This window comes from Labrus bergylta, chromosome 19 (assembly GCF_963930695.1).
Source record: "Labrus bergylta chromosome 19, fLabBer1.1, whole genome shotgun sequence".
NCBI lineage: Eukaryota > Metazoa > Chordata > Actinopteri > Labriformes > Labridae > Labrus > Labrus bergylta.
This window is the reverse complement of record NC_089213.1, coordinates 21796468-21821339: the sequence shown is the minus strand read 5'-3', so window position 1 is coordinate 21821339 and position 24872 is coordinate 21796468. Positions and strand designations below refer to the sequence as shown.

The 24872-nt window shown below is 40.2% G+C and overlaps 1 protein-coding gene across 3 annotated transcripts in view; it reads left to right on the top strand.

Annotated features, from left to right (window-relative positions):
- dtnbp1b (dystrobrevin binding protein 1b) overlaps nucleotides 1-24872 on the top strand; it is a 36448-nt gene that overhangs the window by 7964 nt on the left and 3612 nt on the right. The window contains exons 2-4 of one of the 3 annotated variants that reach the window (XM_065948153.1): nucleotides 15058-15202; nucleotides 20025-20192; nucleotides 23830-23973. In XM_065948153.1, coding sequence (XP_065804225.1) covers nucleotides 15163-15202; nucleotides 20025-20192; nucleotides 23830-23973 — 352 coding nt within the window. In that variant the 5' untranslated portion in view covers nucleotides 15058-15162. The remainder of the gene's footprint in view (nucleotides 1-15057; nucleotides 15203-20024; nucleotides 20193-23829; nucleotides 23974-24872) is intronic. The other 2 variants (XM_065948152.1, XM_065948154.1) reach the window with 2 other exon arrangements.

Sequence of the window (24872 nt, the reverse complement as noted above, 5' to 3'; positions counted from 1 at the left end):
GTATGTTGCAGCTCAGGATTTAACCTTCTTTCCAAGGCTTTCTATACAACCTGTACTCTCCTTCCTTATATAAGGGTAAATAACTCAGGTCAGGCAGACACTGATAAAAACCCCTCGAGGACCACTCATTTGTACCGGGGTCATGGAACCAATACTTTCCCTCCCCTCTCCTCCTGACCCAACCCCCCTCTGCCTTTGTGGCTCCATACATTACTGTGCAGAAATAGAAGTGCACGGCCATGTGCACATCTCTGTGTCTACAGGAGGCTGTCACTAAAGCAAACTGTACTTGAATCGTTGCCTGGTGTTGTGCATTCAAAGATTTGTAAGTGCTGTGTGAAGGAACAAAAGAGAAACTGCGGGACAGGTTGTTGTGGAGGAGGGAAGGGTTTCCCGCTGTGTGGCAGGTGACTGTGTGTGTGTGTGTGTGTGTGTGTGTGTGTGTTTGTGTGTATGTGTGTGTGTGTCTGTGCGCGCGTGCATGCGTGTGTGTGCGTGCGTGTGTGTGTGTGTACACGTGTGTTTGTGTGTGTGTGGCCTGAACAAGAAATCTGACCAAACAAAACAGCAGATGGATTGACAATGCAGCATCATCACTGGGCCACTAATCAAGTGTTTTACCAGAAGTGTTAGGCTAATGCGAATCAGAATCAGAATAAGCTTTGTTGGCTATAAATGTGTTTTACATCACTTTCATTCCTTTAGAATAAGGACAACAAGGTAGTCAAAGGTTACACAACAATTCAGCACATGCCCATTTATATGGGCGGACAATATTGTAATGGTGAGGAGGATAACTATGGAAGTGGACATGCATCGTGTACATTTATTTACTCCATGATCACGAGTAATTTTCTCAAGGTCTCCATTTATTTGTTGTTGTTTTTTTTCCAAATGAAATCTGAAATTGAAAAAATTGAAATCTCTGCTCATTTTTTTTGTCATTTTCTTAAGATAACAGCGATTGCTAATACTCTTAATAATGGGATAATTTAATGACAATCTGAACAAAAGAATAAGCCTGATAGGTCAGACCAAGAACCACCATGCTGCTATATTGTTCATATGAAGGAGAGGTAAGTGGAGCTTATTTCTAGGTTTGATTTCTGCTTTTGCGAGTCCAAAGTTATTAGAGAAATAAGTCGAGATCTTGAGAAAACAGTCAGACAATTACGCATGATCACTATGATTTAAAGAGGTTACTTTATATACATGAGGAAGATGGTGTGTTTTATATCCATTATACAGTGTGGATATATATTCCTGTATACTATGAAAATAAAAACCGGTGTATTTAAACAATGAGAATAAATAATTTAGAAATATCACAGTACTTAGCATGGCCTCTTAAGTATTGTGTAATGATTGCAACACCCCTGCACTGTGTTTATTATGCAAATATATTAAAAAAAAACATCAAACCTTTATGATGACCTTTGCTTCTATCTTTAATAATCTGGTCTTTTCACAAACCAGTGATTCTTCAAATAAAAGGCTGCAAGCTTCCAACTGTGCCAAATGTGGTAAAACATTTCTTACAGTGGTAAAAAAAAAAGAATCTGTGAGAATATAGCCTTAGGTTTAGAGGTGAGAATGTACGAAAAGTTTAAGCCAGAAGGGGTTTATCCAGACAGCATTATTGAACCACATGATAATCATGCAGCAGTGGAACTATAGTAATGCCCGAGGACACATACAGTAGTGTTAAGTATGCACCAAAGGGCATGTGAGAAATACAGTGGAATAGTGAAATAATAGAGAGATGATGAGATGATATCAAAGAGGGCAGCACAGTATGGAGGAACAAATACCTAGAGGGGGCTCAGTGTGTGTGTGTGTGTGCGCTCTCTTGTACGTGATGCTGCCTCATCTCTGTGCAAATGCTCTTTGTAACATATCTCCCCCGGCCAAGATTAGGCTTTTTCTTTTTTTTTCTTTTTTTTTTTTACAATTCATGCTGAGGCTAACATGAGAGCACACTTTGAATACAGATAAATGACGAGAGCGGGAAAAAAAACTCTACAAAAGAAGGATGAAGAGAGAAATAGGCAGTGACAGAGAGGAAAAGAGGAACAAGGCAACACAAAGAGACGAGGCTGATAGCTTTTGATTTCTCTGTCAGGGTCTAACATAAACACAGCTGAAATATTTAGGGGGAAGACTTCAGCATGGATAAAGAACGCTCTGCCTGGTAGTGAAAGTGTTCTAAGTACAACTCCTTTATAGATTCACATAATTGCCATGACACCTTAGCGTCAATAAGTGGGAGAGCGCGGCAAAGATGTTTCAAGAGGAACGGTCCTCCAGGCTGAACAAGACATTATTTGCAGTGATTTAGAATATAACTGAAATGGAAATTGCATGGAAGAGCTCAGCAGCTGCATTTAAAAGCTTCCGCCTGTGCAACAAAGTAAACAGTATAGCGTTCACCATGGCAACCATTGGTAAGCAATGCAACTCCACTTCCTTACGTCCTCATTTTATAGAGCCTCAACAGCATAATGATTGGTTGTTATGGCAACATTCTGTGGTGTATTTCTATTTTTGTCTCAAAGATTATTTGGGGGCTGCTTTGCCTCTTTTAATTGGCCAGCTGGAGACAAACAGGAAATGTAGGGAGGAGAGAGTGGGGTTGAAATGCACCAAAGGCCGAGGCTGTGGTGTAATTTGCTAGCATTACAGTGTGCTCTTATTTTGAAGGACAGGCGTTGGAGGTGAAACGGCAACAAAAGTCACACAAAAGCTTTTTGAACCATCTGTGGGAATCCTTTACACACAACAGGACAGGGGCGAGTAGTCAAACCCTATGGTCAAACCTGACAGTTTTCAGAATTGATCCAGGATTTATATAAGGTTAAAACGTTTTCCTACTCTTTTGGCCATCAGCGCTTGCATGCTGTAGCCTCATCTTTGTGTGCTGACATGTTATTTACATAGTGGTCACCTTCACTAAACTCCTCCACAGCAGCTCAATTTGCATTCTCTCATAAATTAAACATTTTCACCTACTGCTGTTTTGCATCTTTTTTTTGGGCAAACTGAGATATACATAGAAAAAAACCCCTCTAAAGGTGAATGAACCTGCATGTCAATGATTACAACATGCTAAGACAAGAGGGACGTCTTCTGCAATAGTGACTGAAGCAGGAGCAAGAGGAGCTTTTTGCATGAACTCGGATTTCTAATGAAGAGAATTTATCAGGTTCAAGCTCGAGAAATGAGCAGAATAAATCATGCTGCTGCTGCTGCCTCCTTAACAAGGACAGACACACACACACACACACACACAAGTAGAATAATTTGGTTTACTCGGTCACCTCGGGGTGACAGCAGGTCAGCTCCTGAGGGACATGTAGGGAACCCGTTTGCAGATTCCTACAATAGTTCCATTATCCCACTTGGCTGCCTTTTAACCTAAATCTGAATAACCACAATCCCCTGTAGCTGGAAGCTTCTGTATTGTTGAGAACCAGTGCATGAGGTTGCTAAATGAAGGAATGGAAGGGGTCCAAAGGAAAAGACAAAACTAAGTAAGTCTCCTTTGACTCCAGAGTTGACAAGGGGATATAAAACTATGAAATAAAAACGGATGTATTATATCAAAAGTGGATCAAATGTCTTAAGGAAGGAGGAAAAATATAAACAGACCTTTTTTTAGTTGACAAGATTTCAATCAAAGCACAGAAATAGTTGATGTGATGATCATGAACTCGTTCACTTTTGCACCAAACGCCCTCTGACAAGATATTTCCTTTTCTTTTGTTCCTTTCAGATCTGAACCAGGACACCGTCTCTGTTATTCTGTCTTTTTTAGACCAGTATGAAAAGTGAATATATGAGCATGCACAGACAGTATAAAAGTTCATACCATTCTCTATGGATGGTGGGACATAATCTATACACATGTACAAGACATTATAAGATGCTGAAATGTGAACTCTATGATTAGTTGTCATGTTGTTTAAAAGTTTTAAAATATGGACATGTTTAAAGAAATGATCCACAGTGCCTCTCAAAATATTAAAAAACTAATAAAAAAATGTGAGAACATTCCAGTAAAAGTCTAGTTCTAAAACATTTTCCATTGGCAAGGCAGAATTAATGATTGATTATTAATTGAATAAACAAAGAATGCACCTTTTTTTAATGTAATAATGTAAACACTAATTTGAGTTTGAGCTGATTCCTCATTCCTTTGACTTAAAACTACTCACATTGACTTTACACAGTAAAGTACTGAATCATTGAATGATTGGATGGCATGTTGTTGTTTTTTTGTCCTTCAACCTGTAAAATAAGGAAATGTAAAGAATTAAAAAAAATGCTCCATTCTGACGTTCAAAAGACAAACAAACATACATCTGTCACTACAGACTGCAGCCTTATATCCCACAGGTCCTTAAAAATCCTTTTGACTCATTCCAGGTGATCCCAGGATATATACATGTTTTGCCAACTAATGAACCTAATTACCTTTAACTTTAAATAATAGAAGCACCATGTTGCCCATATGTCCTAACACCTGCTTGAGCTCCTGATGGTTTAGTGAGAGACCTTGCATATATACATATCTATCATTTATTAGCTTCTCTTCATGAAAAGACCTGCATACAGTACTTCATCCTGACTGGCTTCCGCTCTAACATGATGAAATATTCATCAAAGGGAACGTGTGCTTGTCTGTTTTGCATGCTGTGTGTTTGTGTAAAAAACACATGTTCGGACCAAGGATGATGGGGGATTCATGCACAAGGACACACACACTAAGACTTCATCTTCTTCTTTGTCTTCTTTGTCTTCTTCCTATGTTTCCTTCTTTGTAGTCTACCTCTTCATTGTCTTCATCTTCTTCTTGTCTTCTTTGCCCTCTTGCGAGATGCCTTCTATAAAATATCAAAAATCATTTAAAAGTGCATAAGTATATATTTTTACACATTTTTGTAAATATACAAAAAGTAGTCCAATGTCATATAAGACAGTATCATTAAGTAACATGGAAATTAAATTAATGTGTAAATTTTTTATTGTTTTTAGGCTGTTGTATTATTTTGTGTTCCTAGTTTTTGGATAGGTTTATTAGTGTGTGCGTGGCTGTCACTACGTTATATACCTAACTAACCACCTTAAAGAACAGTGGGGGGTCCCCAGTTTTTTTCACCCTCATTTTGGGGGTCACGACCTGAAAAGTTTGGGAACCCCTGGCCTAGTGGTTAGTGTGCATACTCCATGTAAAGAGCCTATAGTCCTCGAAGCGGATGGCCCGGGTTCAAATCTGACCTGTGGCTCCTTCCCCACATGTCATTCCCCACTCACTCACTCTCTCTCTCTCCTCGTTTTCTGACTCTATCCACTGTCCTACCTCTAAATAAAGGCATAAAAGGCACAAAAATAAACCTTACAAAAAAAGAACTGGGTGCGTCTCATTTCAAAAAAATGTTGTGTGTATTTTATCCCACAATGTGCATCAGATAATTGAATTTATGTTTTGTATGTGCTGTCATTTCTATGGCTGTGAGTTTTTATCCTGTGTACTTATAAAATGATGCGCCATGCAGGGCTTATAGCCAGCACTGCAGAGCTCAGTTATTATTTAGCACTCACACAGTATACTGTGTACAGATTACTTTGCGGTGTTACTGTTTAAGGTGATGGAGATGAATTACTGTAGAAGTTCAAGTTTGGCTCACGGCCTATAGGATGCATGTCATCCCACGTCGCTGTCTCCTCCATCTCCTCTCTGCATCTTACTCTGTTAGCGACACACAAAAAGGAAGAGTGAACAGGTCATTCTTTTTAGGCGTCCTCTCTGAGAACTCACTGTGGATTTTGCTGATGTGAAGCTGTGTTTGTTGCAGTCGGAGGGAGAAAAGCAGAGATTCGTGCATAATGCATCAAAGAGCCAGTGTGAGTGTTCTGGAAATGTAAAATATACACACTTTTTTTTTTTTTTTTTTTAAATCCCTGAAAGTAAGCGTAGTGTATGCATAATCTGCATGGCTTTTGGGACAATTTTAACACAGTTGTTTTCTATTGTGAAGAGCTTTTCTCGGTCCAGAATATCCCATCTGCTTTGGTCCTATTGTGCAAAAAACACCTGAGGGCTCGTGTGCAATCTGCTTTTCTTTTTCTCAATATTTATCATCATATATTTCAGTCTTTGGTGCCTTTCAGTTTTTAGATTTATTTTTGGGCTTTTATGCCTAAATCTATCTTTCTACTGTTGTTTTGAGAAGACAGTATTTAGTAGGATATAGTGAGAGAGAGAGAGTGTGGGGAATACCGTGAGGGAGAGAAGCCGGGGGTCAGATTTGAACCAGGGTCAGCCACTTGGAGGGCTGCAGCCTCTGTGCATGGGGCACAACCTAATCCATTGGCCAGCAGTGCCCCGGGTCTCTTGTGCCATCTCGAGATTTGAGCTGCCTCCTGGTTGTGGAGGATCAGGTTGGCCAGATTTCCCAACCCACAGTCATTACTATATCACCCACTGTTCAATGAGACAACCCCCCTTATCTGTGTGAGTAAAGCCCCCCTCCAAGGCAGGCAATTAACCTGCTAGAAAACGCCTGTCATCCTCCTTTTTCTTCTTCTTCTCCTCCTCACTCCTTTCACCTCCCCGTTCAGCCTCTATTAACAGCACACAGACAGTTTTAGTGATGTAAGATTTTTTAAGTGTCTCCTGGGGAGCTGGGTAATTATTTTAAATGTTTCAGTGTGATTTACAGTATATGTGAATATGGGTAAAGACTTTGTGAAGGTAATAAATTTGTTTCCAGCTCCGCCATAGTTCGATCCTTGTTGTCAGGTGTTAAGAGCTCATTGGATGAGCGCTGATTTATTCGGCAGCCCAAAGGATTCATTTTCTCTCGTATTTATCTCTGAGCACAAGGCAGAGAATGTAGGAAATTACATTTTTCATTATTCATTAAGACACATTTAATCCCTTTTTTTGACAGCAGGGCTTTAGCTGCATTTGAATGACAAATAAAGCAGGAATTCAATTTCCACACATTATAGGTAGCATTGTTTATCACCCGCACTGGTTACAGTTTGTCCTCAGTAGAAAAACTGTACGGTATGTATAATGCTGACAAGAATCACCAGATGCTGTCTGCTGAGGTGGCATCAGTAAACACGAAGAGAGTTCACTCTGGCAGAGTGTTTTGCTTGAAAGTTTTTTTTTGCTTAAGGTGTGCAGTTTGAGTGATGTGTTTCCTCCCAGTATGTTCTCTTTCTGTTTGACAACATACTGTCAGGCACTGTTGGGTAAAAAAAGTCTTCTCCCCTATCTCCCTTTCTTTCTCATTCTCCAAGCTGATTTTGGTGTCCTCAACATACAAAATGTTTGTTTGGCACCACTTATAGACAGGTCTGTGTAGTGGACGGAGATACTGTAGGGTTCCTCTGGTATTAAACTTGAAACCCGTTGGCTATCATCTGACACTGATGTTTGCCTCTGGAAGTGACAGCTAAGTTTTTCAGGGCTTTCGGTGAAGCCAGCAGTCACCAATAAAAACCTCCTTCTGAGTCTTTCTTTTCTGCACGTTGTCCTTGTTGTTTGACTTACAACTTGAGATTTGAAAAAGGTTAGTGTGTTGAGAAACAATGTCTAACGGAAGGATTTTTCAAAGACATTGATTATTGCTTAGTCATCCTTAGATGACGGCAGATCAGTTCGGGGGACTGCATTCAGGTAGATTGCATTTCACCTCTTTTGCTGTTTACTCTCAGACAATCAAAGACCACGGGACACAAATTAATTGGACAAAAACCAGAACAACTCCAATCCCAAAATCTGGTCCTGGGGTGACAGATTTCACATTTATATAAATAGTCTGTAAACAGAGATTGCTGCAGTATAACGGTCACATCTTTAGGCTAAAACAGATACAGACATGTTAGCTGGAATTTAATCAATGAAGAAACGAACATTCAGGTGATTCCAGCATTTAAAAAAACAACCAATAAAACCAAACTATCCTTCACAATTCAGTGCAGCCTGAACACAGCAGCTATTGTCAACAGCGAACAAGCTGACTGTTGACACGTAATGAGTAAGATAAGGACTTGGGATATTATTGTGGGGGGACAAATACAGCACAAAAATACTTGTTTTGATTAAATTAGCTCATTTTGCTATGCTGTATTCATTTATAATTTCAATATGTAAAACTTTTTTTATTTGATACAAAGTAACCAGCTGAGCTCACCACACACCACAACAACACTGCCTACTGGAAGGTGCAGTTGGCTCCATCTGAAGCAATATAATGGTAGCCATCTAATCTGTAATGGTTACATCATCAAGATACGTCTAAAGCCAAGGACACACACCCACACATGAGCATGCGACGCATCGTAAATCGTTTAGTCCACTCAAATAGGATCAAAATAAATATAACCATCGGGACCACAAGAACCATTGTCTTCATCAATTCCACTGTCATTTGTTTATGTTTGTTCATATTTCTTTCATGCGTGTATAATACGTTCTAAATGTAATTAAATTAAAGGTTTGTTTCCGTATGCGTTGGTTTGATCTGCATATTTTACTTCTTTTTCACATTTCAGAAGGACTTGGCCTAATTTCTACACATAATTTTTTGTGTTACCTCCTAAACAAACAGGATCGTCTTCACCATCAGTCCCTGGTGCTCTGATGCAAAGTCCCCTCTGGTTTTAGCCGCTAGAAGCTGCCACCAAATATACCCTCTAATAAGTCCAAAGTGACTTCCTGTTTAGCTTTTTAACCTGAATTTCCTGCTTTGTGTCAATGTATATCCACACAAATGGCTAATACATGGTCTGGATCTGTTCCATACCCTTTATCTCCTCTGCTGCTGACCTTTCTATCCATCTGGCCCCTGCTGGAGTAAAAATTGTTTCTACCAGCCTGTCTGTTCTGCAACAGTATGCAGCCATATACATGTAGTGCACGCTCGAATATACACATTTAAAAAGGCCAGATGCCTTGCAGCCATAGAATTGTTACGAGGTAAATGTCAGCTGGCAGCAGGATGCAGAAAGTATAAAGAATAAAATATATAAGTTAATTTAGCCTCTGTGGAGTATTTACTCACTTTTCCCCCTGTGTCTCCTCTGCCTGGGGCTATTCTACCCTAAATATTTAGATTTTTTGTACTCAACAAAACTAACAGGCAGACATGGCCACTAAACAACAAAGTATCTGAAATCACTGCATTTCATTAAGTCTCTACTTTTTGTTTAAAGAGGCTGAATATCTCTGGTAATTTGAATTCATAACACAGCTTCTCTTGTGATGCTGCTGTGTCAAATCAGATTACAAGTGGCTGAATAATAAATGCACCTTGAGCTCTAGGAGGCAGTTATTATCATCATCACAATGTGTCACATTATATAACCTAACGGTGGCGGTGTGTGGTTACATGTGCATGGCACTGTGATTCAAATGGCTGAGGTACACGGCGTTGTGCGAGCATTTGAGGGGACACACGTTTATGACCTTTATATCAAAACCTGTCAAAACCATGTCACAGGGCGGATATATGCACACGATAAGCTTTGCTTCATTCAAAGAACTGTGCTTATTTAAAACCCAGAACATTGCTTTATTCCTTTGCAGCGTTTTGTTTTACCTTGTGCGGCCCATGACGTTGATATAACTTTGATGATCTTACCACCAAAACGCTCTATTAGCCACCTGTGTTGTTATTAAATGTGGCTTAAAGCTGTTTAGGCGACACAGCTTGGGCTAGCTTTTAAATCCCCCTGCAGTGAATTCACTGAAAAAACTGTCAAATTCTCCTCAGTGTCCACACATCAGCTTTCAAAAAAGATTCTGATATGGTGATGAATATGGGATTCTTCTGTGTTTTTGGGACTTATTTAAGTTATTAACATGTGGCTTTTATTTCATAGATGTGTTGTATATATTCTAAGGTTTCCATTCTCACACCTACAGATGTGACCTTCACCCCCTCTCCCATCTAATTGGTACATTCCTAATCCTGCTGCACCGCCTTGTGCTCAGAGCGGTCGAGCTGCTAGCTGACACCTCTGATTTGCTGCAAGGCTTAGTTGTGACCCATCCACTCTATCCGTCCAATGTGTGTGTGTGTGTGTGTGTGTGTGTGTGTGTGTGTGTGTGTGTGTGTGTGTGTGTGTGTGTGTGTGTGTGTGTGTGTGTGTGTGTGTGTGTGTGTATGTTCCTGCACACTTTCAGGCTGTCCGAGCAATTTATGTCTTTCTACCCATTTTGTTACTGTAGTGTGACTAATTGTCAGGCGGTAAGGCAGGTAAATAACGGTGACAGCTTGTTGTTTTGACACATTAGTGAAATGTGTTCATATGAGGACTTGGTCAAAAGGAATTATTCAGATCACTGAAGGGCTGTGTAATTGGCTATTACATTTTGTATTGTGTGCTGTGAAGCTGTGCGGTATCTCCTAAAATATAATGAGTCATCATTTGTAATGAAAATGTTCTATCAAACTGAGAGTCCATGCTGAGCTTTGCCACACATGTTGGTGAGTTGTTGCCTGGTTACATGTGTGGTAAGCAGGCTAGTTGAATGTGTGTTTTCATGTGAGATGACGGACTGACAGAGAGAGAGAGAGAGATCACGTATTAGATCACTGTACATCCAATAAATAGTTAAAAAAGCACTACGTTTTTTTGTTTTATACATGACTGAAGTGTATCTCCAAAAGACACCTTCAAGCACATCCAGTGTTTAAACGTCACCACTCACTGTTTCTAAAATAAATCACGATTGCAGACACACGTACGACTCAATCATATTTTTTTCCCTTAATAGATTCAGCTGTATCCTCAGCTTTTTATTCGACATTTTCGTCTGAATGTATCGCCTCTGTAAAGACCCATAATTAGCTGCAGCATTGCAAAGCAGAAAAACTACTTCCTGCATGTTTGCCAGCTGTGAATGCTTGGCACATAAAATAACAATTATGAGTTGTCTAACACTGACACATTAGAATGCGTAATTTCTCTGTAAATTATTGAAACGTCCACACTGGAGACTTGTGTGTTTTTGTATGATGGAGACAACAGGATGAGGTGTGATAGGCTACAGGGAGTCTCTGTCGTTGTGTTTAATGGTTACTTTTTAATTTGCAATAAAACTCACTGCAAACAAACACTAATCTTAAATGTGTTTCACCCCAAAGCACGATGTAACATGTATTTAGCCAAACCTCATTAAAAAAGTCTGTGTACAACTCAACTGTAGCATTCTTTACATCATACACTTATACAGTATATAGACCTATCTATCTAACTCTTAAAATCAAAATACTCTGCCTTAAGTTTTTTTTAAAGGTTGGAAAAATAAATAAATCCAAACCATAAAGCACAAAAAAAAAATCCATTGCCCCCTGTAGCTGTGAGGTCATGTACCTGTAAAGCATGAAGAGAAGTCAAACTGTGCAGCAGACTCGGTTCTACACCCACACTGCATACAGAACACTGTGCAGCACCCACCTGAAACACAAACACAAACTGCAGCATACATACTGTACTGAAATACAAGCTCACTACACAGCTGCAATAATATCAAGAAAGTGAGTGTTGAAGTGCAACAGCAGCCAGTCACACACGTTCTGAAATGTATCTTTTCTAGACCCTGCCTTGTTGACTAAAGTGATTAAAGGAGGAACCACACACCTTAAATTCATATTTTGATGTCTTCTCTTTGCATCTAGGGGCTTTTATCTACCAATAATGCATGAGCGGTTCTAGGCAGGGGCCAACAGGGGCCAGTCCCCCTTGTGGCCACCCCCCCCAAAAGGAAGAGCCCCCCCTCAAAACACATACACAGTATTTGACTCAACAACTGGACTCACAATCTAGTATTAAATACTGTTACTGAAACAAATATAAATCCAGGTATTTAATGACGTGTGCTATTATTTGGCAAAATATATTTAAATTATTTATAATTAAAGCGATTATCTTTGTCTATTTTTCACCTGGGTTTAATGTTCCCCTCTGACAAAACAACTGGCCCCAGTTTGGCCCCCTCAGTAAAAGTGGTCTAGAACCGCCACTGCAGTAATGATTCATTTCATCACAATCTGACCTTTACAAGGAAGATCATATTTATATGGTTTCTTGTTTCCATGAAAATAAAGAGAAAAAATATAAGTAAGTGTGAGCAAACAATACAATATAGTACAATACAATACAATACAATGAAGGTTTTGTTCTTGGAAACCAAATAACAACAAAAAGGAGTTTAATTGTACTCTACATCTTAGATTTCAATGGCAAGACTTTGTAGGAGGCCTGAACTTAATATTCATTCAGATGAGACCAACTTTAAAATAAAGAGCGCAAAAAGCCCCTATACCCAAAAGAACTCTTCCAGCTAGGTGTCTGTGAGTGATTCTATGAGAGCCTGAACCCAGCAGCTGATGTATTGCAGCTTGGGAAGACTGGACAGAAACCTCACAACATGCTGTCCAACAGACAAGAGAAAATAACAGACAGGTTTTATCGACGGGGAAAGAGGAGATTGGCCAGAATACAAGTCTAGCAGAACCTCCTGTTTATCTGAGGAGGTTTAAGCCATGCTGGCTGAGCCACAGAGCGAGAGGATGATGGGTTTGTAGTTAAGTGTGAAGTCGTGGTCTGCAGCTGGTAAAAGTCATTATAAGTTCAGCTTTACAGATAAATGGATGGATGATTCATTCTGGAGAAAACGCTGCTGAATCACTCAATGACTCACTCCGCTTTCTGTTTTTTGTGTGTAACGTTCCTCCATCACCTGTGCATGCTCAATAGTTCATCCTGTCCATCTGAAAAAAACACAACCTTTCTATCATGCATGCAACAGTTATGCAATCTCGCTTAACATGCGAGTAGTTGTCATGTGTGTTTGTGTGTGCAACAGAGTGACAGTGCGTGTGTTATTTACAACATAGGGGGGCTGCCTTTAGCGGAAACCTGAGCACTTGAGAGATAAAGCAAGGCGGACAGAATCTAAAAATACCTCGACTGAGTGAGCAGTGAGCCTATAAGAAGAAGAAGAAGAAGAAGAAGAAGAAGAGGCAGGATCCACCATGACACCAGGCTGCATGTGTTTCTGTCTCTCAATGAAAAATTAGGCCTTTTTAAGCAAAAGGAAACAAATCTATCAGAGAGCAGACAGCTCATTTAAAGTGACGGCTAGAACAAGATGGACTAAGGATCAAATGGTGAACATTTGATCTGTATGGGGAGTCGGTGTGACGTAAGCGGATGAAACGGCTTTAATAAGATCTTAGATGGATTGTTTGGCCCGTTAATCAAAATAGAAATAAAAGATTTTTTGAGCTCAGGAGCTCATTTTTGTAGACACAAAAGAGCAAACAAATCATAGTTCGTCCTTTTTATACTTAGTGTTTTAAGATTGATTTAAGGTGTACACAGACCTTGACATCACTAAAAAGATAAATTTCCATGTGTGACCATTTGAGCCTCGAGTATCTCCTTCTTCTTTTTATTTCTTCGTATATGACGCATAGACGAAAGCATTTCCCCTCCTTTACAGTACACATCCTATATCTCCCCCACCCATACCCACTTCCTGCCTGTCTGTCCGTCTCTTTCACAAACACAACAAACACGGGGTCTTTTTTCAAGTCCTGTGGCAGGCCATTTCAGGCAATTTGTCCGTCCTTCTCTTCATTTGTCCAGCCAGGCTTCAAACGTGACCTTCTCCTCTATTGGCACCTGATATGCAAAGTACTCTGCAAAGTGTTAATGACTGTAGAGCGGCCCCGGCGGTGGCTTGAATTGGCTGCTGATGACTCATAAAAAACATAGATTTCCATTTGAAAAGAGGGGCTGTTAGTGCCGCTTGTTATTGACGGTCACTTACACGCAGTCTGTCGGCGCTTTAACTGAATATTCTTTACACCTCAGAACTCTTACTAAATAACTTTCTGAAAGAGCTTAAAGGAAGATTGGTGCTCGTTGAAAAGGAGTGAAATGGGTTCCTTTTGCAAGTGAACCCAAATTAGCCGCAAAAGAGAAGTGTTGACCAAGCTTGTATGATGAACACTTAACCGGAAGATTAGCATTTTTTGCTCTGTGAGCCAAGCTGTGAGAAAATAACTCCATTTAGTGGAATCTAAAGCTGGAGTCGAATCCTTAAGACTTGAATTGGCCTTGATGGCGTGTTTCCTCTCAGCTGCAGTTCTAAGCTACATCTCTCTCGCTCTCTCGCTCTCTTGCTCACTCTCTCTCTCTCTCCCTCTCTCCCTCTCTCTCTCTCTCCTCTCTCTCTCGCTCTCTCTTCTCTCTCTCTCTCTCTCTCTCGCTCGCTCTCTCTCTCTCTCTCTCTTTCACTCTCTATCTTGCTCTCTCTCTCGCTCTCTCTCTCTCTCTCTCTCTCTCTCGCTCTCTCTCTCTCTATCTATCTGTCTCTGTCTCTCGCTCTCTCTCTCTCTCACTCTCCCCATCTCTCTCTCTCTCTCGTTCTCCCTCTCTCTCTCGCTCTCTCTCTCCCCCTCTGTACAATGGCTGTGAATAAAAAGCAAATTGAGAAGGGTTTGTTCTCTGCGTTTCTAAATATGGATGCACATTTGCATGTCGTATAAAGGGAACACGCACAGTTCCACTTCAGACGCAGAAAAAAACTCAGACAAATGAGAAACACACTGAAAGTTTACAAAAGTGAGTTCATCAGCAGGCAAATGATTCTCTGCTTGACATTCGAGTCTGCAAAGGAATTTAGGATATTTAAAGATGCACTTACAGGTTCATAATCAACCACATGAAACACACACACACACACACACACACACACACACACACACACACACACACACACACACACACACACACACACACACACACACTGACGTACCAGTCTTTTCCTGTGGCTTCTGCTTCCTGTATGTGTACAGCAACACACCAGCCTTTTTTTTTCTATTGCTGAAAACAGATGAGTGTAATGACATTAAAAGTCTCATGTCCTATTGATCCATCTGAACCAGCAGAAGGAAATTATATAATTTAATCTATCTTCTTTTTCTTTTTTTATTTCCCCTGGGTTTTTGGCTCACGCGGCGGCAGAGAGGTGAAAAGGAGAGCAGATAAACACCTTGTGAGTACACAGCTTGTACTGTTGTCTGCTGAGCAGGGAGAAACAGCCTGTGAGGGGACAGTTTGTCAGCCTGCATGATGAGTGTGGAAACCGGTGCGCCAAGTACAAACTCAGGTAGTATGCCAGAATTTTCTCTTCATCAATTCTTTGGTAGAAAAATATTTAGTTTTCATTGAAAGCAAAAATATTACAGGGGACTTTGGGGTCATTAAGCAATAATTTTGGCCTTATTTTTAGTAACTCTTAAAGCTCTAATAATCTCTCTGTTTGCCTGAACTTAGTGACTCCTTCAGACAAAGAGGTATCTCTTGTTGCTTAACTGATCCTGTCCTGAACATGTTTAAATGGTGTTTTAAATAAAAAATCTCATTCTGCTGTCTTTTAACTGTCAAACATATGACCAACAATGAATCCTTGCTGTGGACAATGTAATGAAAGGCGTCTTCAGCAGTGTGCTGTTAAGATTGATAGACGCCTACCCTGCAGCAGCAGTATTCAGCTTTAATCGCAGCCAAATAAAAATAGTCAGCCCTGTCGCAGATTGTCTTATTTGCTTTTGCATCTCATAAAGATTTCACTAGTTGCCTGTAGCGGGGATCTTAGTAGCATATTAGCTCTTTGTATAAGACATTATAACACACCTATTATTGCCTTCTTCTTGGGGACTTAAGGCAACAATATGTATGAATTTGGTTTGGCTATAATTTACTATAATAAAAATGAAAATAACTTTATTTATATCGCACTTTTCAAAAACAAAACAAAAAAATTAAAAGATTACAAGTAAATCAAGGTGAATAGTAAAATATAGTACCCAAATAGACAAATAAAGCAAATAAGCTGATAATTATGACCAAATATCAATAAAAACACATTTATTTATTGATAATAAAAACATTGTAAAGTTGATTAAAGTAGTAATATGGTCATAAAAGGAAATCTTTGATTGAATGCCTTGAAAATTGTAAATATAGCCTTGCAGAATAAGCTATAAATATTAGCCAATATGCTACTTGTAGGCATGCTAATGAGCAACTACTGAATGGAATATAAATGTGTCACATTTCTCTCCCGAAGGAAATCCCTCTTTGTTCCTCTCGTAGAGGGTGGTTCAGTTTTACGTTGTACATGAGTGCCATCAAATAACATTTGTCTTCTTAACCAAATCAAATGATGTAATTTCATTGGACATCATCTGCTAGTGACTAGCATAATGCAATTACCTCATGCTCCTATGAATCATCACCAGATGTGTATGTCTGTGTGAGCGAGAATCCGCCATTGTAACGTCACAAAATGTGTAAAAAGGCTTGTGTTTGTCTTTGTGTGTCATGACTTTACAAGTGACACGTGCATTCATATGTGGAACTCGTGTCTGCATGACTTTAACACAATCTGTAAAGAAAGAATTCATGGGACTTAATGACTCCCACACTAAAGTCATCAGCACAAACTTAATCCTGCGGGCGGAATATGAGCGAGAGCTAAAAATAGTCCTCGTAGCTCGAATAAGGGGCGTAGCAGGATATGGTTGTCTGGTAGATGATGGTAGGTGAAGAAAAACACAAAGGGAAGGAATGGGGGAGGCGGGAGAGATTAAAGAAAAGACAGAAGAAGAAGAGAATTTTAAACGACAAGTGGCTTTATATTTAAAGAAGCCTGGAAAGATTAAAGAAGCTAATCGCTAAAGGTAGAAAAATGACATTCATCAAAGAGGGGAATACTGAAATAAAGCATCACTTCTCCTACTTACTGTCTTCTTTTGGTTAAGAAGCTTTTTTTTGGTTTTGATGAAGCTTAAACATTTTGTTCTCACTTTTCTATATTTGAATCATGTGAGAAGACTTTCTTGGCAACTCCCGAACCTCTTTGTGCCTGCCAATTCTTTTCTTTGTCCATCAAACACAGGCTCAGTGGATGTCTAAATAAGTAGACAGCTCCAGCTAATAATGGATTGAGAGTCTGATTAGAGAGAGAGACAGATAAAACAACATGATCTAGCTCCATCATTAATGCCGCCTGTCCGCAAATCCTAATTATAGCTAAACGCACTCCTGTTACTAACCCCACACAATGCTCGACGATACGAACAAAGCTTCCCCGAGGCCTCTAATCTAATAGAGCAGTCCCTACAAGACATCCACACAAACACACAGACTGGCCAACAGATAGAGCCAGGAGAGAGAGAAAAGAGGGAGTGATGGAGAAAAAAAAAGACGAGTTGTCAGATAAAGGAGATAAATTGGACTCTGAGTGCAGAATGGCATAAAGAGAGTCTCGGAGGGCTGTTGGTGTGATGTCTATCATGAGGCAGCTCTGGTGGGACCTCATTGTTCCCTTCTTTGTGTGTGTCTGTGTCCATCTGCTGCCAGCAAGCCCTTTAGGGTCCAGTTATATTACATCAGGATTCTGGTGTGTGTGTGTGTGTGTGTGTGTGTGTGTGTGTGTGTGTGTGTGTGTGGATGTCTACTTATCCTGCAGTGGAGTTAACATTCCTGAAGCAGTATATCGATTTTGTTTGGTGGGAGCTGATGTACACGGAGAAAAGGCAGAGAATGGTGCAGAGCTGTTTAAAAGACCTCCAGGACAATCAGACCTGAGATGTAAAACATTGTCATAATGGTCAACAACATACTGACCTCTGTGTGTGTGTGTGTGTGTGTGTGTGTGGCTCTGCACTCTCTCTCTCCATCTTCATTTTTTGGTTCTGTTACACTGATAAAAAAAAGTGTGCTATCACTAGTATTCTTCTGCTTTAGAGTAGCTGCTGCAATCTGTCATGTTTTCACCTTTGTTTTTATTATAAAGCAAGGACAATACATTTATTTTGAAATCCTATTGCTGCAGTAAAGTCATGCAGGAGAGAAAAGATCCAGTGCTGAAGGTACAAACACAGACACACTATAAGGTACGTTTAAACAAGGATTCATACCATTCATGTTTTAGTGCAGCTTTTAAGCACCTCATGTTCTGCGTTCTGAGTTCACACCTCCTACGTGGAATCTCTTTTGGCCCATTTTTTGCTCAGAGCAAAATTTTCTCTTTTCTATGCAACCTATTTTCCTATGTTGTTATATGAAACCCCTGTATTTCTCGTCATTCTGTGAACAGTTACAAGTATTGTACCTGAGTGGCAGTTAATACTCTGTATGTCACATCTGCACAGTGTGGAGCTTTCAAAGAGCAACACCTTAACTACAAGAGATTCTTCATATCGACTCACATTGTTGATGTCTATAAAAAGAAGAATTAACAGGGATTCTTTTTTTTAACCTGTCATATGTGAATAAGATGTTTTTGTCCACATCTGACAAGCGTCAAAGATTGTGGACACATCAGACAGTTAATGGCTTCCCAGCTCTAGCTGCAGTAGTTAAGTGTCAGCAAGGAGTCTTATATAATGCTGCCATCCATCAGGGGGAGACAGGACAACTAAAGAGACAGCCTGTTGGATGCTCCGGGCTGCAGCCGTGCCCACACAAACAAACAGAGGGTTTCTCTATCTGCAGGGTCTCTCATAGGGTGCAAAGGTCATCCTTCAACCTCCTGGTGGCTGGAATATGCTCCTCCCTCTCCTGCACATATTGCCCTGAGTGGGGCAGCCAGGAGTCCTGCCAGGACAGATCAGAATCTAGTAAATACCCTGTCAAGGCTCAGCACATTAAAACATTACTGATCAGCATATTGAATCATCATCTTTTCTTTTTTTTTAGAAGCTCTCCTCGGAAGCTTTGCAGACGTTTTGAAAAATCTAGAGACCAATTCAGTTGGACCCCCAATTAAGAGTCGGACCAATCAACATCCCTTATTCAGAGTATAACATGCCCATTCGCCACTAATTCAGAAACTAGCAGACCCATTAAGTTAGACCCCTAATATAAAATCAAACTGACCTATAATTTAGACCCTTTATTCAGAATCTATGAACCATTAATACAGATTCCTACTAAAATGGAACTGTTGGTTTAGTATCTAACTGACCCATTCATTTAGACCCCTTCTTGTAAATATAACATGCCCATTAAGTTAGACTCAACCCACAACATAGCAAATGAAGACCCCTAATTTAGAATTTAACCACCTATAGGTTATACCCCTAATTAAGAAAAATAGAGAGCCATCGAGTTAAGACCCCTGATTCAGGATCTAATGGAGTCACTAGGTTAGACCCTGTACATCAGATCTAAGATCATATGTATGTATAGTAAGAACCCTCATTAGGAATTAGGAAGTAAGACACCCTTATGTCAGACCAACAAGCTAGATAATAACGGAATGACCCTTCTTTTTAGGACAGAACAAACATTGCAGTTACTTGTGTGTGTGGCAGTAAAGATGATTTTTTTCCCCCTTTAATGCCCCAGCGGGACGGAGGATACACTCAGCGGGAGATGAGCCTCTGTTTACTGAAGTGTGTGCAGCAGAATGGGCTGCATGCAGTGTGTGTGTGTGTGTAGTCCCTCCTGTGCAACCCACAGGAGACTGAGTATTGGTTTTCTAAAGGTTGGAGTGAATCGTAGAATCTGTGAGCTCTGTGGAGCAGTAGGCCCGACATGGTTCTGCTTCAGTAAAGATTGACCCCCCTGCCTGTAGAGGATGACTTTAGCTGCTTTCCATGTCCCATAGCACTAGATTATTTCAGATCAGAGAGTTTTGGCCAGAGAGGTTTGTATATGGATGAGGTAAATTTTGAGAAAAAAAAGAAAGAAGGCTGTTCTTCTACACGACTTCTTCTTGGAATAGTTTTCCAAGAAATTAGCTCAAGTTAGCAAGTATTAGCTTGCCAACTTTTGTCACATTAAAAGCGTAACTATGAATCTCGAGGAGAAGTTTTTGGGGAGATGTTTTCACCGTTCAGATGCTATCTCCAGTTTTTCATGTTTTTCTCTCGTGTATAGCTTCTAAATAACTTCTCTTCCCCTTCTATTCTTTTAAGTGGAGCTAGATGCCGAGCATGCACAAAGAGTCCCTGGAGCGGAACCAGGAGGGATCCCAACCCCTCAAGTCAAGCTGAAAGAAAGGCAGAAGTTCTTTGAAGAGGCCTTCCAGCAAGACATGGAGCAGTATCTGTCTACTGGCTACCTGCAGATCACTGAGAGGAGAGGTGAGAAGAAGAAGCAATGAGGTCAGACGTTCTCTACAGATGAAGTAGTATTGCTCTTTTATCTTATTTAATCAGCTTAAAATTGAGCATATATTTAGCCTGCAAACGAAACATTTCAAAGTTGAGGTTTAGGTTGTGGTGTCTGTTACTTATTCAACAGTGAAAGCAAAGCTATCAAGCATTCAAGTGAATTAATTCCGAAGTCCTGATAACATCAGCCGAAACCTTCACACTTCAGCTGCATATCACAAGATTGAGCCGTAATAGCTTTCTGCAGCGACGCTCCACACTCTGAGTGCCTGTCGCTAAACTCACAAGTAGAGTCATTACTCTGAAAAAATGCCACCACATACACCTCTGGAAAGATGGATTGGACTTTAGTGGTTGAGGGGTTTGGAATGTGATTTCTCTACCTCTTTTACTTATCTATCCTGCTCACCTAATCCTCTGGATGTGGCTTATTACCAGAGAGGATTGCAAAGCAGTATGGACGGAGGAGGGATGAAGGAGTGGAGAGGGAGAGAACTTGTGTTAAATCACTGTCAATCACCTTCTTGTAATCAATTCAGTTCTGCCATGAAAAACAACAACCGTGAAATCCAGGTTTACTGTTCAGCGACCGAATGTTTCATAGAGGCCATCTTCTTTGGATGTCATGTTTCGGTTGGGAAGCTCACATATTTTTTTGTGTGTTGTTCTCATTTTCAAATTGTAGTCTCAAAACAGAGTCTAGAAAATTGTTATTGTGTCACCGTTTCTTGAAAACACATAACAGTGTTTCCCGCAGCGCTTTGTAGTTGAGATGGCCGCCCAATTAACAATACATTAATTACCGATGTGGAAAAACTAAATTGATTAAAATCCTCCTGCGTCTTTATATGAGATCCAACAGCATCCCAATGCTTTGTTAGATCAAACCCCACAATTCAGTCCACTGTTATCCACGGAGATTCACTGCACAATAAAACAAAAAACATGCTAGCTGTTTGCTAGCAATCATTACTTGCTAGCTAACCTAACTACGGTATCTAAGTACACAGTTTGGAGGAACAGAAGGCTTTCTTATATCGTGTAGCACCATCAAATGGGCTTGTCAGCTACCAAGTGGCTAAATGTTAACTTTGGTTGTTGTCTGACAGGAGCTAATAGTAACCAAATGTGTGGTTTTACCCTGAAATATGTCCCATTTTCCTTCTGGATTTTCAGTATCATGTATTTTGTCTTCTCAGCTGCTCATCAATGAGGAACTAGGGAAATTACAAAAGGTTTTGTTAGATTCTCAACGCTTCAAACCTAAAAAATAGCTGGCTAGCTTGCCACATTTATTTTTTCCACTTCAAGCATGTTGTCAGAGGAAAATGACCACAGTGTTAATACAATACAACCAAAAATCCATACAGCAAATATACAGCTGGAAACACTAAACAAGTAGCCAGGAGACAGAGGAAATAAACTGAAAGGAGACAGTCCAGCGACGAGACAAAGCACTGCGGATGCCCTCACAAACCCAAGCCATCAAAAGCCAGTCTCAAGCGTCTTAAACGTACACAAACACACACATACACACACTTGGATACTCTCCATAATCTCCCAGCAGTCTCTCCCAGCAGGAGAACCTCTTAGGCAAGGTCACAGTAGGGCTAAAAGAAGAACATGTAAAAGTCAGTGACATGGAAATGATGTTCTCAGTGCAGTGCTTTCTCCACCAAGACTCTCACAACACAGCTGCAGTGTTGGTTTAAGTGAATGTGTGTGTGTGTGTGTGTGTGTGTGTGTGTGCGTGTGTGTGTGCGTGTGCGTGTGCGTGTGTGTGAGTGTGTGAATCTATGTGTGTGCACATTTGTTTATTCTTGTTGATGAGTTGGAGAGAAGGCTCCATTCTGGCCTGAATACTGAATCAACGTCCTTCATGCTATGTTTTATGAGCTTGGATAGCTGCTATTTGTTGATAATTGTGGAGCTGACAGGCGTGATATGGAAATGCACATGGAAGAGGCTTCTTGCTGAGCAGTCATTAGTGAGCATTAGAGCTTCTCACTGATATGTCACACAAAACAACTACTGCGGCCTCTACAGAGCAGAATAGACGAAAGAATGCTTATATTACTGGATTGGTGTAATCATGTTGAGTGATTTTTTTTCTGTATGTTTGTTAAAAAAATACACAATCTCCATTTGTATGAGTTCAATTCATCCATGTCTGTGTGTTGAAGAATGAGTTTCAATGTGTGTAAAGGACATTTTCGGACATATTCAGATGAATTGCCAAAGTTGAGTGATCCGGTCTGACACTCACTCATGTGTCCGTTTGTTGCTATCTGAAGTATGGGACGACTTTTGGGGGAGTCTCCATTGGAAATAACATCCCCCTTCTTTCTCTCTTTTCTTTCACTCTTCTGCTCTTCCTTCCCCGTGCCGCCCTCCTCTGCTCTCCTCATTTCCTTGAGGTACGGTAGCCAATGGCATCCTCTCTCATTGCTGTGCACCGACCAAGTCATTTGCCCCTTCTTCCTCTTGTGCTCGCACATTTACCCCTGCCTATCTCCCCCTCCCCACCCCCCTCCTGCTCCATCCTTGCAGTGCAACGACTGCCTGTTTGTGATGCATGCAGCACATCATGCTAATGCTCAAGGTGTTTGTACCCCTGCAAGGTGGTGAATCCAGGACTGTATAAGTGTCATGTTAGGTTGTGTGGATGGATTTCCTTTTGAAGAATCAGCTAGTTTGTCAGGTTTAGCATCATCATAGAAATCAGGTATTATGTGTTTCATTAATATATATTTTGCAAACTTTCTAGACTATCAGTGCATATCAGAAAAAGAAAGTGGAGAGTGTAGAATCAACTGAAATACAATTCAAATAAAAAAACTGTTGTCTGCGGTCGTTCCTCCATGCACACTAGATATAAAGACACGCCTTCCTTATTCAGTTATGATGTAAGCGATGGGAGATCCTTAAGTCCTCTACTGGGCCAAAACTTTAAAAAAAAATTGCCAAAGTTGTTATGAAACTTTTAACAGTTTAACTCTCTAATCAAGATTTTTTTTTGTTGCCAAAGTTGGATGAAACATTTTAACTCTCTAATCGAGTGGGTAGCTTCTGATGTCATGATCCGTAGTGTAAAATTTGACTCCTTTATGTTTGTAACATTTCAGCAAGGACACATTACTGTATAAGTAAAAAAAAAACACAAAGAGGTAATTATGTATTAAAATAACATTAATTCATACATACACTTTATTTGACCATTTCAAACTGTAATACTTCTTATTAGCTTCAGATGACCTTAAAAATGCCACTGGTAACAGGAGGAAGGACACCCGTAACTGTTTACTCCTTTAGTATTGTAGTATAGGTGCTGCTTGATACCTTCATGTTCAACTTTACATACAGTGACACCTGCCAACCCATTACTTGTGATAAAGCTGTGATTCATCCAGAAGACACACTGTTATATAACTAATTTCAAATGCATCATGCAGCCTGAGTGAGCTCCATTCGCTTCTGCTTGGCACATTTTGATATGACGAAAAGTGAAAGCGTCTCTCTTCCTGGACTCAGCCCCTTGCTGCTGCCCCGCTGAATGCCCCCTCATCATGTTTGAAGTTAAAATCTTGCTGTCCTGTGCCATGTCCAGAGCCAATAGGAAGTATGTCGTCCATGGAGGTGAACGTGGACATGCTGGAGCAGATGGACCTGATGGACATGTCCGACCATGAAGCTCTGGATGTGTTTCTGCACTCTGGGGGAGAGGACAACAGTGCTGCGTCGCCTGTCGCAGGTAAGTGGCCATAAGCACTCAGAAACACAACAAATACATGAGAAATTCAAGATTATACAGACAACACTTTATTGCTGAGTGTTCTAACTTAGAAATGCCTCATATGAAATAATCTGCCAATGCAGAAATCTGACTCAGAAGATTGACAGGACCAGTGTTTCAGCACGATGCATCAACACCATCTGTCCACATCTGCTTGGGAAAATGTCTTGTGACAGAGAACATCCTACAGCATCCAAGTGACAGCTTGTCCTCGTCTGGAAAATATATTGATGTCCATGATTCTGTTCCATTTTTATAACTCTGCGGGAGGCTGAGCTCCGAGCTAGATAAAAAAATGAATCATGAAGTCGGTCGAATAATCATGACGGGGTCCATCTCTTTTTTTTGAAGCTGGTCAAAACATAGAGAAAGAATAACTTATAAGTTCTCTCCAGATCACAACACATAACTCACATTTATCCAATCTCTGCCACAACGCAATTTTCTCCAGTCACTGCAGCTTTTCTGCAAAATTGACAAAAAAAAACCTTGTTACCTGTCAAGCTTTGTTAAATCATCACAAAATGCACTTCTAGTATTAAATAGCAAATTAAGTTGTTTTACATCTAAGGGTTCTACATAATTTATCTTCTTTTTGATGTCATGACAATTAATATTGATGCCTCTATATGGCCAAAAATGTATATGGACATGGATATATTTTCTTAATGCTCATGCACTTTCTATTTAATTTCCATTTTATACATTGCATTAATGTTCTAGTAACTTGCATGTGCCTCTTTATTAAAAACATGTCAGCAGCTTCTGATGAATACAAGATGCCTTTTTGTGATCATGTATCCATTGCTGCAGGATGAAAACTGTTATTACTAGCCATGGGCTAAGAGTAGCATGAT